Consider the following 20,171-nt stretch of genomic DNA (forward strand, 5'->3'; position numbering starts at 1 on the left):
TGATGGCACACCAGTTTCACACTGTCTCAGCTGTTTAGCTCCTGATCATCTCACGATTGCAAGGGCAGAGTGTGGCTCCCGGAGCAAAGGCATTATTCGCCCTTCTAGCAGTTTGTGATCATCACACATATATGTGGTGCCCAGTAAACATGGAACCTGTGTAGTGATTATCATGCACTTAATTCAAGGACAATTTCGGACAGATGACCAGTATCCCTGATAAGAGACTCTAGCTATTCTCTTGCGGTACAACTTCGTTTAATGTATTGGACTGTGTGAAACGCTTTTACACAAATCCTGTGGCAGATGAAGACATTCCAAAAACAGTCATATATATTCCATTTGCTTGTTTGAGAGTCTCTGTATGACATTTTGTTTGTGCAACACTTCTCAGTTTTGGCAAAGGTTCATTGACTCTGTGTTGAAAGGATTGTCATTCTGTCTTGATTACCTTGGTAACACCTTCATCTTTTCACCCACTGCAGAAAAGCACCCATAAAAGTTGGTGGAAGTTTTCAAATGCTTAGAACAGCTTAATGTGGTGTTAAGCACTGCTAAGTGTATTTTGCTAAACCACAATTACCTCCTTAAACCATCCAATTTTGTCAGCTGGGTCATTGCCAGTATGTGAGAAAGCAGAAGCCATTATAAAGATCCAGTGGCAAAAAACTATCAAAAAACTGTGCCATTTCTTGGGAAACCTGACCAGCATAACTTGACCTTCTTAGCCGAGTTCCAAGAAATGCTGAATGGAACACTCACTGGATCCAAGACAGAGGCAAATTTGGCACACTTGGCATTGGGCCCACCTCTGGCATTGTTAGTTGATGTTAACCAAATGACTATCAATGCAGCATTGCAACAGTCAGTCGATGGTTCTTGGCAGCCACTTGCCTTCTTCTCACACAAGCTCTCCCCTTCACAACAAAAATGGGGCACTTATGATAATGAGCTTCTTGCCATAAAATACATTTAGACCACAGTTGGAAGCCAGAGAGTTTACAATATTTACAGATCACAAACCACTTGTCTATATGCCTTAAGACAATGTAGTAACAAGTGTTCACAGAGACAGTACAACCATCAAGATTTAATTGCCCAGTTTAGCACTGACATTTACCTCATTTCAGGTATTAATAGTGTGGTCACCAACTGTCATGAGTTACTGATTTATCCATCTTGATAAGACACCAGAAACTGATCAGGAACTTCAGAAACTACTGAATAATGCAGTGTACACCCTTTGGTTACAACTTCCTGGTTCAGACGTGCTTTTGATAACCTCCACAACCTATGCCATGCTTGCATTAGTCAATCAGCTCACCTATTTACAAAATGTCTTCCCTCTCTCCCTCTCTCCCTCTCTCCCTCTCTCCCTCTCTCCCTCTCTCCCTCTCTCCCTCTCTCCCTCTCTCCCTCTCTCCCTCTCTCCCTCTCTCCCTCTCTCCCTCTCTCCCTCTCTCCCTCTCTCCCTCTCTCCCTCTCTCCCTCTCTCCCTCTCTCCCTCTCTCCCTCTCTCCCTCTCTCCCTCTCTCCCTCTCCCCCTCTCTCCCTCTCTCCCTCTCCCCCTCTCCCCCCTCTCCCCCTCTCCCCCCTCTCCCCCCTCTCCCCCCTCTCCCCCTCTCCCCCCTCTCCCCCTCTCCTCCCTCTCCTCCCTCTCCTCCCTCTCCTCCCTCTCCTCCCTCTCCTCCCTCTCCTCCCTCTAGTCCCTCTCCTCCCTCTAGTCCCTCTCCTCCCTCTAGTCCCTCTCCTCCCTCTAGTCCCTCTCTCCCTCTCTCCTTCCCTCCCCCCACCCCCCCCCACCCCCCAAATGTCGTCAAAGTGAGATACCCATTTGTATGCAAGCACCATTTGGAGATTTTCCAGACACGACAACAAGCTCCATCCAAGTTGACGTACCATGCCCACTTCCACCATCCAATGGTAAAAGCTATCTGCTGATTGCAACTGATCTCTTTTTCAGCCATTTGAGCAGAAGCTTTAGCGGTCAGTAACATATCGGTAGAAATGTTGGCCTTTTCCTTTGTGTTAAATTGGGTTTTGCATATCAGCTGTCCTCTGCATTTCACTGTGGCTGAAAGTTTGAGTCAGAGTTATTTAGTCAACTCAGTAGTAAGTTTTCCAGCTCTTTCCATCACAGGACAACTACACTATCCAGTCACATGAATGTGGCCACCTTTCAAAAGCCTTTGGCACTGTGGTACATTTTGAGACATGGAGGAAGAGTGTCAATGAAGTTCTGGAAGGTTACAAAAGGGATGTGGAGCCATGCTGATTTCAGTGTCGTGCTCATCTGCACTAGGTTTCTTGCTTGAGGTTTCAATCCCGTCTCCGGCCATCCTGATTTAGGTTTTCCATGATTTTCCTAAATCGCTTCAGGCAAATGCCGGGATGGTTCCTTTGAAAGGGCACGGCCGATTCCCTTCCACATCCTTCCCTCACCCGAGCTTGCGCTCCGTCTCTAATGACCTCGTTGTTGACGGGACGTTAAACACTAATCTCCTCCTCCTCTCGCTTGAGGATCCATGGTGTGAACAGCCTGGTCAAGGTGATCCCACAGATTCTTGACTGGGTTTAAATCCAGGGAGTTTAGTAGCCAGGGGAGTACAGCAAAATTATTTTAGTGCTCTTCAAATCACGCATGTACACTGCGAGGTGTGTGTGACACGTTGCATTGTCCTGCTGTTAGATGTCATTGTGCCAAGGAAAGACAAACTGCCTGTAGGAGTTGATCGATTGTGCCTCCCAGGTAATGCCATGAAAACATTCCCCCTATCATAACACACTATCTTCTGTCCTGGACCCTTCTGATGATTGTTGCAAGATGTTTGCTTGCAGCTGTTACACACTGTACATGCCAATGGCCATCTTTCATTTGAAGAGGCCATGTGTTACCACTCAGTGGATGTCCAGTTGCAGTGTTGGCATGCAAATTCCAGCAGTCATCATCGATAAACATCCAGTCATAATGGATGCATGAACCATGCATGTCCCACAGATGATGCTCTACTTCTCCCTAGGGAGCTTGATGTGGCAATCAAGATCATCCACTGGAGTGTTCTCGATTCACAGCTGTTAAGGAGTTCACAACCCACCCACAAGAGGAACTCTTAGTTCAGCATCAATGATTGGCACTTGATTTGTTCTCTATGTTTTTTGAGACTTTCATGGAAAGTGACAGAGTGAGAACTTTATTGAAAATCGTGACAGATCTAGCACTATTCTAGTGCTTAAATTGTCTCCAGTTCTTATGGAATATGTTCTTCTGTATTCGTTAATAGAGGTTTGATGTTCATGGTACATGAGTCTTTGTGGGCTATTTTGGCCGATTTGTTCAAAAGTGCAAATGTAATTTGTTTGGACAATTATTGCCTATGCTACACTGACAAACTGATGAGTGACACTTTTTTCTGGGCCTCCAACATATCTAAGATTGTGCCACAAAAACTTCCTTAGTCATCAGGGAAGGTTTTAATTTAGTGTAATGTAATCAAGGTTCATTTCAGTTGTTAATCTAGTTTTGACATATTGTGCCAGTATGTTTGGGGTTCTGATGTTTCACTTTTATGCTTCAAATTCAGCAAATTTAATGAATATGACTCTTTTCTATGCCAAGCTGGGTCAGTCCTGTGTAAACTAGGCTGTGGAACAACTGACAATTCTGGTAACCATTGCATACACTCTTCTCTTTATAATACCTGCTGTACGATTGCAAGTAATGGGCTTTTGATGCAATTTTTACTGGTGGAACTGGCTATTTACCTTCCTTATTACCGTCATCTTGTGAGATTATAGTGTACGATCTGTCTTGCTCACCATGATGTTTGTAACTACATAATGTCATGGTCTTGTTGGCCGTCAACACAAATTCATGTAACTGCATGATTACAGCTAATGATGATAGCTTTTACTGCATAGTCCATGTTTTTTTACGGTTTGGACAACCTGAACATTGTTGTAGAATTCAACCAAAACTGGTTATTGTGCTTTAATTGCTTAAGGGAAAATATGTGGTCTAGGCCTTAAAAATATTTTAAATTAAGAATTTTTTTATTTAAAAAAATTTGTATTTGTAAAAGCATCTTGTTTTTCCAGGATATATGCGGATTACCATTATGTCAGTGACAGTTTTAAAGTTTCGTGAACTACTCTTCATAGTTTGTTCTAATTCTTTGTGTTCTCCCTTACTGTCCAGTACATATAATATATTTAGAACTGAAAAGAGAAACTATCAGTTTTCTTAGTATCAACGAGTACAAGATACTTCTTATGAATACGACTGAAATCAGTGATTAAAATAGCTGTAAACACATGCGCCCATCTAAGACTACTCACAGATTCTATAACAGAAGCAACCATCCGTACTTGTTTGCTTGTGCGTATTTAATAATATCTTCAATTAATTGAAAATCCTGAATGAAGCACTTGATGCAATTAATTTATTGTGCAAAAAAGAAACAACACTCATATGCTCAGATTAGTGAAGGTTGTTGTTGTGTTCTGCAGTCTTGAGACTGGTTTGATGCAGCTCTCCATGCTACTCTATCCTGTGCAAGCTTCTTCATCTCCCAGTACCTACTGCAGCTTACATCCTTCTGAATCTGCTTGGTGTATTCATCTCTTGGTCTCCCTCTACAATTTTTACCCACCACGCTGCCCTCCACTGCTAATTTTGTGATCCCTTGATGCCTCAGAACATGTCCTACCAACCGGTCCCTTCTTCTTGTCAAGTTGTGCCACAAACTTCGCTTCTCCCCAATCCTATTCAACACCACCTCATTAGTTATGTGATCTACCCATCTAATCTTCAGCATTCTTCTGTAGCACCTCATTTCGAAATCTTCTATTCTCTTCTTGTCCGAACTATTTATCATCCAAGTTTCACTTCCATACATGGCTACACTCCATACAAATACTTTGAGAAAAGACTTCCTGACCTTAAATCTATACTCGATGTTAACAAATTTCTCTTCTTCAGAAACGCTTTCCTTGCCATTGCCAGTCTACATTTTATATCCTTTCTACTTCAGCCATTATCTGTTATTTTGCTCCCCAAATAGCAATACTCCTTTACTACTTTAAGTGTCTCATTTCCTAATCTAATACCCTCAGCATCACCCTACTTAATTCGACTACATTCCATTATCCTCGTTTTGCTTTTGTTGATGTTCATCTTATACCCTCCTTTCAAGACACTGTCCATTCTGTTCAACTGCTCTTCCAAGTCCTTTGGGCCTGAAACATTCAGCAGCAAAGTTTTTTCAAAGTCATTGATTTTTGACCATAAATGACATCATGTAGACATCGCTCAGGAATTGCCGAATGAAGTTGATAATGATCCAGAACCTCTAAAGAAGGTTATAACAGGTGAAGATGGGTATTCGTCATGAGTTCCTGTCTGATAGTCCTAAGATCAATTAGGAAAACAACCTGGAAGTTACGCCCTGTTTTTGTGAAGCAATCTGAAGAAATCCCCCTTAAAACCACTTGTGAAAATTGCATCACAATAATGTTCCTGCTCACACCTCAATGCTTGTTAATGATTTTTGGCAAATAACAAGATCATTATGTCACCTCAGCCACTGTACTCACCGGACATGGCTCCTTGCAACTTCTTCTATTTCTGAGGCTGAAGAAAGCCATGAAAGTGCATTGTTTTGCTACTATTGATGAGAAAAAAGCAGAATTTCTGAAGGAACTGAAAAACATAATGAGAAGTGAGTTTCAGAAGTGTTTCCAAGATTGGAAAAGGTGCTGGCACAAGAGTATGGTATCTGAGGGGGATTACTTTGAAGGGGGCAAAGTTGATGTTGAAGAGGAATTTAAAAAAAAACTTTAAGAAGAACAAAAATTCCGTTGTGGTCTTATGAGTTGCTAATGATCAATAGGTGTTCCAGGTGCCGTCATACAGGGTGTTGTTTTGTATGGATTCCACAGTTCTTGCAGAACACTGTCTGTGACACACTTTGCGAAAGAATTGGCACCCTCTTCCTATCCTGCTGCCATTCTACTGCAGAAGCGACAAGTTGAAGATATCCTCCTACGTTTAATTCCCCACCAAGCTGAATCCTATAATGAACCCATGACATAATGGGGACTAATTCTGGCTGTTACCTTGTCCCATGATGCAGCCCCAGGACCTGATTCAACTCAGTCATATGATGCAACACCTGAATGTTTCCCAAAGACGACATTCACGGAGGGTCTTCAATTGCGTTTGGCTCCAAAATGCCATCCTCTTGTAACGGCACGATACTATAGTCGTCCCAATCATGTAGCCAGGCAAGAATTCAACATCTGCCAGCAATTACCAGCCAAATAGCCTGACCAGTGTACTCTGTAATAATGGTTGCCTGCAGCTTATGCTGGGTTCTCAAATCTCGGGGCTGTTATTCCCCCCTGTCAGTGTGGATTTTTGGGCACAATCCACAGCTGACAATCTGTTTAAGTTGGAAGCAGCAACCTGTGAGCTTTTTTCTAAATGTCAGCATCTTATTGCATCTTTTTTGATCTGCATAAAGATTGACACTTCTTGGTGTTGACACTTCTTGGTGTCATCACATTATACTTACCCTCCATGACTGGGGCTTTCAAGCCCCCTACTGTTTTTATTTCTAAGTTTTTATTCCACTGGTTGTTCCAGGTTGCCAACAGCCTTGCTGCAGTAGTAACCCTGTTCTGTCAGATCACAAAAGTTAAGCACTGTTGGGCTGGGCTAGCACTTGGATGGGTGACTGGTCTGCCAAGTGCTGTTGGCAAGTGGGGTGCACTCAGCCATTGTGTGACAAATTGAAGAGCTACTTTTTTGGAAAGTAGCAGGGCTGGTCACAGAAAGTGACAACAGCCGAAACAGTGGTATGCTGAACACATGCCCCTCCATATCCGCATACAGTGCCGCGAATAGGCTAAAGATGACGCAGCAGTCAATCAGTACCGTTGGGCCTTCCGAGACCTGTCCCGACACGGTTGGTTGATCCAGGTTAGAGTTGGCATTTTACTCAGCTCCCAAGGGGGGCAAGAGAATGGCGTCCCACAGCCCTCTGTCTTGAGTACCCCTCTCTTCCCCATCGCCACAATGGGCTAGCGACCTCTGTTGGACCTCTGATCACCTCTGCCTTTTATGTCGATGATTTTTACGTTTGGTGCAGCTCCTATTTGGTAGCTTCTGCTGAACGCCAGCTCAAAAGTGCCATCCGGTGGACCTCTGCATGGGCTCTGTACCATGGTTTCCAATTCTGTCCTAAAAAAGATGCAAATCATGCATTTCTGCTGTCATATCATGGTCCATTGTAATCCTGAACACTACATAGGTACCCAGCACCCGAACATTGTAGTACAGCCCTATTTCTTAGTTCTCATTTTTGTTAAAAAGATGTCATGGCTGCCCCAAAAAATATCACCTGAAGACTAGCTGCATGTGGAAACTCAACAGTCTCTGCTTCCTTCCCCGCACATCTTGGGTTGCAGATCATACTATTATTCGTAGTTACCAGAACATGGTTTCATCCCGACTGGTTTCTGGTTGCCAGGCTTAAGGCTCAACGACTCCGGCTTTGTAACTGTGAGATCCACTACACCATTGTGATGTGCGTCTGGCCACAGGTGCCTTTCATACTAGTCATGTAGATGGTCTCCAGCAGCAGAGCTGACAGTCATTAGTGCAGCGCTCTATTTCATTAAACAGCTCTCCCTTGACCGTGTTGTAATATGTACGGATTCAGTGAGAAGTCTCCAGTCTATTGACTGATGCCATTCTTGCCACTATTTTGCCTCCACTATTTATGTTGTTCTTGTTGACCTTCATTGTGCTGCCTGCTCAGTTCTCTCTCTCCGGATCCCAAGTCATGTGGATATCCAGGGAATGAACTAGCCAACCGTTTGACTGGAGCAGCTCTTACTAGCTCCCTGTTCACTGCTGGTCCCAGACGTGGATTTGCTAGTGCAAATGAGACCTCTACTCACTCAGAAATGGAATGGCACCTGGTGGGCTACTGCCCTATTTAATAAACTCCACACAAGCAAGTAGACTACTGCAGCTTGCCAATCTTCCTTTCACTTCTCCCTGAAGAAATCCGCAGTCCCATATCAGGTTAACCCATTGTGTTCTAGGTTTTGTACTTCCACAGAGCCACGGGTATGCCCTCCTGCTGACTTCTCTATTTCCTTCATTTTGCTTGTATTATTGATAGCAGAACAGATGTGCATTACATTTCTAGCCTTCTCACTTTCACTGTTACGAATCTTCCGATCAGAAAACCCTCTCGGTGGATGTGTGTATTTCTGTATGCACCACTTGTGGATCAAGGTCTGATAACCCTGTTTGATCTGTTCCCCTGTCAGCTCCTCTGTAAGATCTAAAATGTCAAGTACTTTGTGTACTCCTCATCAGTAATCATCATATCAATTTGATTTATGGTATTACCATCTTGGGAAGTTCAGGTTCCTTTGTGTATATGTTTGTGGGGAAATGTCATCACACTCGTAACAAGGTTCTGGCTGGGCACAAAGCTGATTAGCCGCACTCCATTGCCATTAGTTTTCATACGTATACTCTCGTCTCCCATTTGTTGTCCTATACATTTATTCCTGTCCCACAGTAGCATTGAAATCACACAAAATTATCATAATAGTTCTGTTACCAATGTTTTCCACTGTTCTTTCTAATTGTTGTAAAAATCAGTTTTCTCCTTGTTGCTTAAATTTATTGGTGTTTATGCATAAACAAAGGTTATTTCTCCTTACTTTTGCTGAACAGTGACACATGCTGATTGCATTGAAGTTTTTTCACCAAATGATTATTCACCACAAATTCTGCTCCAAGTTCATGCATTCCTTTCTCTTTTTGCAGCCTCCATAAAAGATTACTCGTTTATTCTCACATAAAATCGCTTCCTCACACCATTTAGTTTCTTGTAATGCAGTGACGTTGACTTTATGTTCCTCCAACTTGGACACTTTGGCAGCTCGGCTCCTGGGCTATGTATACTTCTAACATTCCATGTGCCGACCCATAACCCAATCTGTCTAGCCATTTTCATCTTATAAGATTCTATCCTGCTTATAGGCATATTTGTAAATTTACTTACCTTAATTGCCTTAATCCAAATTTTTATTTTAAGTACAGTGGCTTAACAGATCAAGTGCTTGGAATAATTTTAAATAATAAAAGTTGACACTGTTGAAGTTAAATTACAATTAATGCACATTTATTATTACAGGAGACTTACATGAAAATCAATTTTCCAGTTACAAATTCCAGTTTAGCTCAAAATAGATAAGCAATTTGTAATGACTCCAAGGAATGTAACATAATCACACAAGTGACAGTTTATAACTATACATGTGGACTAATTCATTGTGCTTTATACAAATGAGAAATGTCATACTATTGACTGTTTCCTCCTAATTTAGCTCAGCAATGACTGACTGTGGCCCTGTTCACTTTGCCTGTCTATGGACTGACATGAGAAGTATTCATGAAGTGTTAAAATACAAATTAATCACATATTCAATACTGTAAATGACATGAACTGCAAGCAGTGCTTTGACACACCAGCCACTCAGCTTATTTCATTTAGCTATTGGCCCTATGTACTTAACATCGTATTACTGTGCGGCTGTCTGTCCTGAGCTGATTTTTAGGCACACACTGTCCTTCCATGTTTTTTAAATAGAACCCTCTCAGACATGTTTAGAATCTAAAAATTTATGTTCATGACATTTGATTAATTTATTATTGTAGTAGAAGTATATATTTTTCAATACATAACAATTAAGTAACACACATTAATGGTTTGCTTCAGGGAATTCACTTAAGTTGTTGTTTCCATTTTATACACGATATTTCAACAGTTGCATAATTGTCATCTTGAGGTGCTGCAAGTTAGGCTGTTGTGCACTCGCTTGTCTGGACTCCAAGAAGACTGAATTATTGGAGGTCTCACGCTGCTTACTCTTGATATTCTGAGGTGCTCTTTTGTTTTTCAGACCCTCTACAAATTTTTGGTGATCGCACATTCTCTCAGTGTTTCAAGTTCTGGCTTTGTTGTCCAGCAAGATATTTATAAATTGATTGCTGGACCCAAGCCTTGTTTAAATTGAAACTTCCATCTCTGTTTGTTATGTTTTCCAACGTCTTAATTTTTTTAGCCTTCTTAATTACAATGTCTTAGAAACTTGTTTGCTCTATGATGCAGGTTTTGTGATATTCACTCCTTGTTTGTATTTGAGACAGTGCTCGGTGACAGCTGATTTGATTGATTGCGTCTGATATTGTTTGCATTTGTCTATCCAGAATGGAACATACCACATTCACATGGAATACAGGACTGACCAGGCTTTTGGAGACCTTGATAGTCCTTAACATTAAAAGAAGACTTCTTAACCTTTGTTGACAGGAGCAAAATACACTGTTTTTATTTCCTCTTTTCTTCTTCTTCTTCTTTCCTCCCCCCCTCCCTCCCTCCCTCCCTCTCTCTCTCTCTCTCTCTCTCTCTCTCTCTCTCTCTCTCTCTCTCTCTCTCTCTCTCTCTCTCTCTCTCTCTCTCTCTCTATCTTTCTTTTATTAAAAGCAGGCATGGACAGGGGATCAGCCTAGCGAAGATATGGACTTCAGATGGAGAAATCCATTGAGATAAGCAACTTTGACAAAGGGCAGATTATTATTACGCAGAGCCTGTGAACCAGTATCTCTAAAACAGCAAAACTGGTCAAATGTTCACATGCTACTGGGAATTCTCCTGTGCTTGCATAGAACCTGTTGTGGTAATCGAAGACACGCTGACAGTTTGCAAACCAGCTGCATCCCTTCACATTTGATTTCTTCCCTGAAAGCAATGTCATCTTTCAGCAGTATAATTGTCCATGTCCATGTCCAATGGCTCAGCTGAACTTCCATAAGCACACTATCAATCAGTGACACTGAGCATGTCCTAGAGTGCATTCAGTTTTTTGAAAGGTTTGAATTCTAAGATTTATATAATTAGACTATAATATTTTACATGTTATTTGTCAGTGTATTGTCCTTTTAAATACACATGTGTTCAGATTTGAGTTTCGTGGCTTACAGCCCTGAACATCTGCACCTGAAATTAAATTATCTACCTACCTTGCTGATGCAAATCAGTTGAACTTATGCGTCGTTACACCTTTGGATACCCTGGAATTGAAGTACTGCAATGTATCAAAACTTTCTCAAATAAATTCAAAGAATTTCTTCTGTAACAATCTCTTAGTGTTATTAATTAAGGTACAGCAGCTTTTTCCAGTCAGTATTTTACAAGTTAGTGGAATGTCACATGGCTCTGTATCCCAACTTCTGATATTAAATTGATATTAATGTCATTTCAGTATTATTCTGCTGTTTGCCCCAGTGTCACCATATGGTTATACTGCATGCATTTATTGAGTATAATGCTGCGGAACTGGGACAACAACGTAAGGAATATACTCAAAGCCATTATGTGTTCCTCATCTCTTGGTGAAACTGTGATTGCCACTCCATCTTCAAGGCGTATGACAGTCCTCTCTACACTGGTTACATGCAAAAACAGTTAGCAGAACCTCAAACAGTTTCATATTTATAATTACTACATAATTAAATCGCTTAACTACTGCAACCACCATTCATGAGCTAGGTAGATGTTGGGTTGCACATCCTTTGCCAGAGTGATATGAGACACCTTATTGTGTGGGAGACAATGCCTACAAATGAGATATTTCAGTGCTGAAGTACACACTTATGAATGAGTTTGAGCGTTGAAGCACATTTTATTTTGACCACTTTTCTTGATAAAAATATTTTGTAAAGAAACATTTTTCCGTTGTTATCAGCTACTTCTTAGTTACATAATGAACAATAAAGATTGTAAAATATGGATTACAATAATGTTTTCATATTTTACATACATACATACAACGTTTGAATAATCTTAGTAAAAGAAAGAAGTAAAAATAGTATTTTTATTTTGAGTGATATTAGAGGAAGTGGAACTACCTTTTTACGTTTCACTTGCTTGTTGTGTCAATCGTAGAGTTAGTATGTCTTACCATGGCCCTTTCTTATACTACTACAGGGGACAGTCAAATGAAAATGAGATAGATGAAAAAAGTAAGTAAACTGCTAATACATTTATCCCATTGTGAGAAGAGATGATCAGTGTTTTTTCGTGGCTGTCGATTTGCTCCGGATGAAGAGGTGTATGTGTGGATACAATTGTTCTGTAGACAGCCACAAACATTTATCCATGAATTATAGTGACAGTATTGTCTCATAACCACAGTTATGGTGGTTACTTTAAAAGTAATAAACAGTTTACTTACTTTTTTCCATCTGTCTTGTTTTTATGTGATTTCCCCATATACAATCAGTATACATAAAATAAGAAGTAGACATGTTCATTCTACAGCTTTAATAATAAATACATCCTAAATAGTTTTATATAATGTGTTGCTGACACGATTGGTCACTATCTGAAAAAAACTATAATTATTGTATTATTATATTGTATTTTAAGTTGCTTTATATCATTACTAAATTTCATTTTTCTCAATTTTCAGCTATAAGCAATTTACTGAAAACTGGCAGTTTCATGCCACCAGAATTGTGGTTATTGGAGAGCAAAATTCTTACATTTATGGACTCCAATGGAAATCGTGATTCTTGGCAACTTTACTATTATCGGCTATGCAAAAGTTTCCATCATCTAAAACATGGGCTTGTAAGTGATTTAGTTGATTTGTGTTTGTTAACGAAATTTATGATTACTCATCATTTTTTGCTTTCACATATGAACGATTTCGCCTTTATGTTCTGATTAATGTTCTTGAAAATACTGTAGCTGGACTTAATATCTACAGCTTGGAAGCTGACTTGGTAAATTTGGATGATGACTTTATACGTTAACTCAATTTAGTAGATACTTTGATACCATCTTGAAGTTCAATTTTTTTTTTTTTTTGTGTGTGTGTGTGTGTGTGTGTGTGTGTGGTATGGGGGAAATGGTAACAAGCAAACTTAAATATTGATTTTATTTTGTGAGGATAGGAGGCTGAAGACTTTTAACTAACTGAGCATTTGTGTTATAATAAAGTAAAACATATCTTTAAATATGTGGTTTAAAGCTTTCATGGCACAGGAAATGCCTAAAGGCTACTTATAAAAGGGTTGGTTTGAACACCGCAATAACTTACTAGACGTGGTCCTGTTGGAATAGAATATTACTATTATTATTTGCCTTTCAGTAATTTTCATACAATTGGCTTCATCAAAGTTTACAGTGGGGTACAGTTAAGCACAATAAACACTTACATACACAGAATTATTTAGCTTATTTAAGAATTGAAAACATTTCTTTATCACTTATTAAAAGCATATATTATAATGAGTATTTCCTAGGAGTTCTTCAATTGTATAGAATTCACTGCATTTTAACCAATTTTCCAATACACTCTTGAATTTATTAAACGGGGCTGTACAAGCTGAGTATGGTGATGTATTAAAAAAAATATGCATCAATGTTTATAGTTTTTATGGACAACAGCTAGCCTCAAGAAAGGAAAATCCAACAAGCGACTATTTCTGGTATTGTGTGTGTGTGTGTGTGTGTGTGTGTGTGTGTGTGTGTGTGTGTGTGTGTGTGTGTGTGTGTACATCACATCTCGTGCTGAATTTGTCCTGATTTGATTAAACAGTTATATATGTACATGCTAGACACTGTCATTACTGAAATATTTAAAGTGGTTTCTGCAGGAATCTCTGGGTGCTAATCCTAGTATACATCCAAGGCCTTCTTTTGCCATCTGAAAACACATTAGAGGTGGCATGCGTATGCCTTCCTCTGACCTTTGGACTGACTGACCCAGCTGGTCATAGAAGGAACTGTAGTTTAATGTAGGCTGTTTTTAATGTGTCTTCTGCTATGGTCCTCTTGGTATTGTCTCATCATAACCACACTCCAGTCAAACTATGAAAGCATGGTCATCAGTGAAGTATGACACTTAGTGCTGAAAGCACCTTTGTTACGAACACCGATATACAACCAGAATAGAATTGAAACATTATTTGAATTGCTGACCTGCAGGATGCCAGCCAGTGACACTATCCACTTTACTCCCTCTTCTTAACGAACATCGACCCATTGTTTAAGATGTTCTCCATAGGACTGATTACAGCACCCTGGTTTCAGATCTTGTAAGTGGGCTTCTGTATGGCACCACTAAGGGATCCTGGAGTTCTGGTCATAAGGAATCCTGGGGTTCTGGTCGTATTGTCACCTCCTATTCCCTGTGATGAGTATCAGAGGTGGCCTCCCCTTCCCCCTTGTTAAAGCTTTGCGAACATCTAATGGGCCTTCAGTTTCATTGAAAAGACACCATTGTCGATCTGTGTTCCTTTCATCTTCTTGATGATGGCTCATAATCCTTGATTTTGTATGTAAAGATCAAAACTTGACAAAGGATACAATACAGCCCGAAGTAGCACTTTAGTAACTTTTCCAATAGTCATCTTTCCGCACATATAAAAATCCATAATAAGTTTCCTGGACTGTATTTCACTGGCCGGTGCTTGGCGTTATAGTGTTCTTGGACTTTCTCTGAACATCGAGAGTCCATACAGGAGCCAGCTGTCTTGCTTCTTTTGTCCTTGTTATGAGGTATTTCACATAGTCATCTTGAGTATCATCAGGTTCAAATGGGGCAGTATATCAATTGTCATTTCAACCTCACAACTTTGGAGCAGAAAGAACAGTGTGAAGCATGTATTGTGTTGCCTCACTGTGGTGTACGTGAATGTCTGTATGGGTATTATGGTATTCCAGTCTCTGTTAGACATCAGTACACATCGACAGCATATCTGCCAGCATCTTATTAAAGCATTCTGCGATGCTGTTCATCTATAGGTAGTAGACAGTTGTCATCCTGTGGGTGCTGTCACAACATGACATTACCTCTGATACTAGTCTCAACTGGAAAACTTTTCCACTATTGGGGATCTCATCACAGGGTGCTCCCTGCTTCAAAATGATGTCTTCTACAAGAAACTTTGCAATTTCTGGAGCTTTGGCAGTGGGCACAGCTTTGGTGACAACATAGTGCATGAAATAGTCACTCCAGACTAATAACCATCCATTCCCAATTTCTACTTCGGGACTCTCACCAAGAAGCTGATTTCAAATGGGTGGAATGGAGTGTCACTGGAATTCCTTGCAGTGGCTCACAAAGTGTGTAATGGATTAGTAGAGGCCAGGCCAGTGACAGCTACATATGATTCTTTCTAGACTGTTCACAAATCCCAGGTGACTGAATGTAGGAGTGTCATGAAAATTCTTCACGACAGATGACCATAGATGAGCTGGGATAGTGAGCAGCCATTTCTGGCCTTTTGGGTCATAGTTCCCTTTATGCAGTGTTCCATTTATTGATTACAATTCTCATGTAGTCAATTCCTCCTCTTTCGAGGCTTCTGTGGTTTTCATTGGTTTTCGGTCCTATCTCTTTTCAGACACAAGTGAACTAGAATTTCGTCAATGCTTCTGTGTTCTGCCAAGGAGATAAATGAAAAACAGTCAGCATGCTTGTGTTTGCATTGGCTTTTGTATACCCCTGTGATCTCATACTCCTGAAGCCTCATTGCCCATCTTGCCAACTGATTGACAAATGCTGTAGGCTAGTGAGCCGGCACAGAGAACGATGATTCATCACAGCAGTTTTTTGCTAAACGAATACACCTGGAATTTGTTGATGGCCCAAACAACACCACACAGCTATCCCAGTGCAAATGTTGATTGTGACTATAATTTAGTACTGTAGTCCATCAGACATACGGTTAGCCGGTTAGTATCGATACTTCAGGTGCGCAGACACAACATTGCCAGACATTGTTTATGGCATCTCTCGCCTGGTCACTACTATTTGTGTGTTCGTTAGTAGCAAAAATAAAGACCTCATTGTGGTCTTCAGTCCAGAGACTGGTTTTATGCAGTTCTCCATGCTACTCTATCCTTTGCCAGTGTATTCATCTCTTGATCTCCCTCTGCATTTTTTTACTCTCCTCTCTTCCCTCCAGCACTAAATTGGTGATCCCTTGACACCTCAGAACATGTCTTACCAACCAATCCCTTCTTCTAGTCAAGTTGGGCCACAAACTCCTCTTCTCCCCAATTCTATTCAGTCCTTCCTCATTAGTTATGTGATCTATCCATCTAATCTTCAGCATTCTTCTGTAGCACCACATTTCGAATGCTTCTATTCTCTTCTTGTCCAAACTATTTATCGTTAATGTTTCACTTCCATACATGGCTACACTCCATACAAATACTTTCAGAAACGACTTCCTGACACTTAAATCTCTGCTCGATTTTAACAAAGAAAAAATCACGCATTTTTGTAGTTGCAACGACAAACCAAAAATACCCTCAAGGATCCATTATTCTCGTTTTGCTTTTGTTGATGTTCATGTTATATCCTCCTTTCAAGACACTGTCCATTCCGTTCAGCTGCTCTTCCAGGTTCTTTGCAATGCCATCAGCAAACCTCAAAGTTTTTTATTCTTTGTCCCTACACCAAATTTTTCTTTTGTTTCCTTTATTGCTTGCTCAATATGCAGGTTGAATAACACTGGGGACAGGCTACAACCCTGTCTCACTCCCTTCCCAAGCACTGCTTCCTTTTCATGCCCCTCGACTCTTATAACTGCCATCTGTTTTTTGTACAAATTGCAAATAGCCTTTCGCTCCCTGTATTTTACCCCTGCCACCTTCAGAATTTGAAAGAGAGTATTCCAGTCAACAAAGTCAAATGCTATCTCTAAGTCTACAAATGCTAAAAACTTAAATTTCCCTTTCCTTAATCTATCTTCTAAGATAAGTCATAGGGTTGTATTGGCTCACGTTTTCCAACATTCCTGTGTAATCCAAACTATCTTCCCTGAGGCCAGCTACTACCAGTTTTTCAATTTGTATTTAAAGAATTCGTGTTAGTATTTTGCAGCTGTGACTTTATTAAACTGGTAGTTCAATAATTTTTATTCCTGTCAACACCTGCTTTCTTTGGGATTGAAATTACTATATCCTTCTTGAAGTCTGAGGATACTTCACCTGTCTCATACTTCTTGCTCACCTGGTGGTTTAGTTTTGTCATGGCAGGCTCTCCCAAGGCTATCAGTAGTTCTAATGTAATGTTGTCTACTCCCAGGACCTTGTTTTGACTTACAGGTTTCAGTGCTCTGTCAAATTCTTCATGCAGTATCATATCTCCCATTTCATCTTCGTCCTCTTCCATTTCTATAATATTGCCTTCAAGTGCATTGCCCTTGTATAGACCCTCTATATACTTGTTCCACCTTTCTGTTTTCCCCTTTTTGCTTAGGACTAGTTTTCCCAAGAAAATAGTTAAACATAATTCCAAGAAAACATATAAAAAACCTTGGCTAACTAAAGGAATAAGAATATCTTGCAACCGTAAAAGAGAACTGTATCTAACAGCAAGAGGGAGTACTGACCCCGAAATTGTTCAATATTATAAAAACTATTGTGCGGTACTAAGAAATGTTATTAAAAAGTCCAGAAGCATGTGTATCATGTCTGAGATCAGTAACTCTGATAATAAAATTAAAGCAATTTGGAATGTTATTGAAAGGGAAACAGGGCAACCAAGAGCACAGGAAGACTTTAGTGCAATAAAACTGAATGACAAGTGCACTAACAAACAATCAGAAATTGAAAATATTTTGAATAATCATTTTTTAAATGTTGTGGAGAAAATAGGATCTAGATCTTCACTAGAAGAGGCAAGGCTATTAATAGAAGAGGCCATACCTGCGCAGTTTGAAACAACTGTAATTCCACCAACCTCTCCCTCTGAAATCAGTAAAATAATAAACTCACTGAAAAGTAAAAGCTCTTACAGAATTGATGGCATTTCCAGCAAAGTACTTAAAGCTTGTTCCCCACAGATAAGTAGGATTCTCAGCCACGTGTGTAATAGCTCTTTGGAGCAGGGTGTTTTCCCTGATGGATTGAAATATGCCATTGTAAAACCATTGCATAAAAAGGGGGATACGTCGGATGTCAACAACTACCGCCCAATCTCTCTTCTGACAGCTCTATCAAAAATTTTTGAGAAAGTAATGTATTCAAGAGTAGCCTCCCATATTTGTAAAAATAAAGTACTAACAAAATGTCAGTTTGGTTTTCAGAAAGGCTTTTCAACAGAAAATGCTATATATGCTTTCACTGATCAAATATTAAATGCTCTGAATAACCGGACATCACCCATTGGTATTTTTTGTGATCTCTCAAAGGCCTTTGATTGTGTAAATCATGGAATTCTTTTAGATAAGCTAAATCATTATGGTTTGAGTGGGGCAGTGCACAAATGGTTTAATTCATACTTAACTGGAAGAATGCAGAAAGTTGAAATAAGTGGTTCGTGTAATGTTAAAACAACAGCTGATTCCTCAAACTGGGGTGCTATCAAGCACGGGGTCCCACAGGGTTCGGTCTTAGGTCCTTTATTGTTCTTGATATACATTAATGACTTACCATTCCACATTGATGAAGATGCAAAGTTAGTTCTTTTTGCTGATGATACAAGTATAGTAATAACATCCAAAAACCAAGAACTAAGTGATGTAATTGTAAATGATGTTTTTCACAAAATTATTAAGTGATTCTCAGCAAACGGACTCTCTTTAAATTTTGATAAAACACAGTATATACAGTTCCGTACAGTAAATGGCACAACTCCAGTAGTAAATATAGAATTTGAACAGAAGTCTGTAGCTAAGGTAGAATTTTCAAAATTTTTAGGTGTGTCCATTGATGAGAGGTTAAACTGAAGCAACACATTGATGCTCTGCTGAAACGTCTTGAGTTCAGCTACGTATGCTATTAGGGTTATTGCAAATTTTGTTGATAAGAATGTCAGTAAATTAGCTTACTATGCCTACTTTCATTCACTGCTTTCGTATGGCATCATATTCTGGGGTAATTCATCGTTGAGTAGAAAAGTATTCATTGCACAAAAACGTGTAATCAGAATAATTGCTGGAGCCCACCCACGGTCATCCTGCAGACATCTATTTAAGGATCTAGGGATCCTCACAGTAACCTCACAGTATATATATTCCCTTATGAAATTTGTTGATAATAATCCAACCCAATTCAAAAGTAATAGCAGTGTGCATACCTATAACACCAGGAGAAAGGATGATCTTCACTATGCAGGGTTAAATCTGACTCTGGCACAGAAAGGGGTAAATTATGCTGCCACAAAAGTCTTTGGGCACCTACCAAACAGCATCAAAAGCCTGACAGATAGCCAACTAACATTTAAAAATAAATTAAAAGAATTTCTAGATGACAACTCCTTCTACTCATTGGCTGAATTTTTAGATATAAACTAAGGAAAAAAAAAACTTAATCATTAGTGTCATGCAATATTTTGTGTAATGTAATTTCTTGTACAGACATCTTTTATTAACCTGACACGTTCCACATCATTACGAAGTGTCGTATTCATGATCTATGGAACAAGTATTAATCTAACCTAATCTAATCTAGCCGAGTCTTCTCTCATTACATCACGTTTGACAACTCTCAACCAATCACCCACCTTCATCGTAACTTATGCCTCAGGATACACTACAATCCAATGGTCGCTACTGCGTTCATCTCCACCCCTGAAGAGAGAGAAAAAAAAAGAGGATAAGTCTCAATGTAACCAAGAATAATGATCAAAAAGTATTACACAGTTTACTTTCAAAATACATTGGCTGTTTTCTTGTCACTCGCTGGTTACCTAAAACTCTCCTCCTATTCATCACAGGGAATACGTGCATTGTCACTCTATGTACTGTAGAAGAAAAGCATCCAGGTGGTCACTGCCTAAACTCTCAATTTACCCACAATTTCTTCAGAAAAAAATTTGGTTCAGAGATCCAGAATTTGCAATATGAACAACCACAGCATTTTTACAGAGACCCCGTGATTTTCCTCAACTCTATTTGTATCTTGGCCACAGTCCATTTTTCAGTTAAAATTGTTTTCATCATCAGATAATACTCATCTTCATTAATTTTTGTGGAAAGAATTACCTGGATCACTAAAGACATCTATTAACAGTTCACGTTTGTGTGAAATTTTTGCATGAAACTTTTACATGGTTTCTTC

The 20,171-nt window shown here is 39.7% G+C and overlaps 1 protein-coding gene across 1 annotated transcript in view; it reads left to right on the forward strand.

Moving 5' to 3' along the window:
* The window catches only part of LOC126273459 (uncharacterized), a 232,339-nt gene that overhangs the window by 174,255 nt on the left and 37,913 nt on the right, over nt 1-20,171 (forward strand). The window contains exon 12 of the mRNA XM_049977016.1: nt 12,559-12,719. Coding sequence (XP_049832973.1) covers nt 12,559-12,719 — 161 coding nt within the window. The remainder of the gene's footprint in view (nt 1-12,558; nt 12,720-20,171) is intronic.

The sequence above is a fragment of the Schistocerca gregaria genome, chromosome 5, assembly GCF_023897955.1.
Source record: "Schistocerca gregaria isolate iqSchGreg1 chromosome 5, iqSchGreg1.2, whole genome shotgun sequence".
Classification (NCBI taxonomy): Eukaryota; Metazoa; Arthropoda; class Insecta; order Orthoptera; family Acrididae; genus Schistocerca; species Schistocerca gregaria.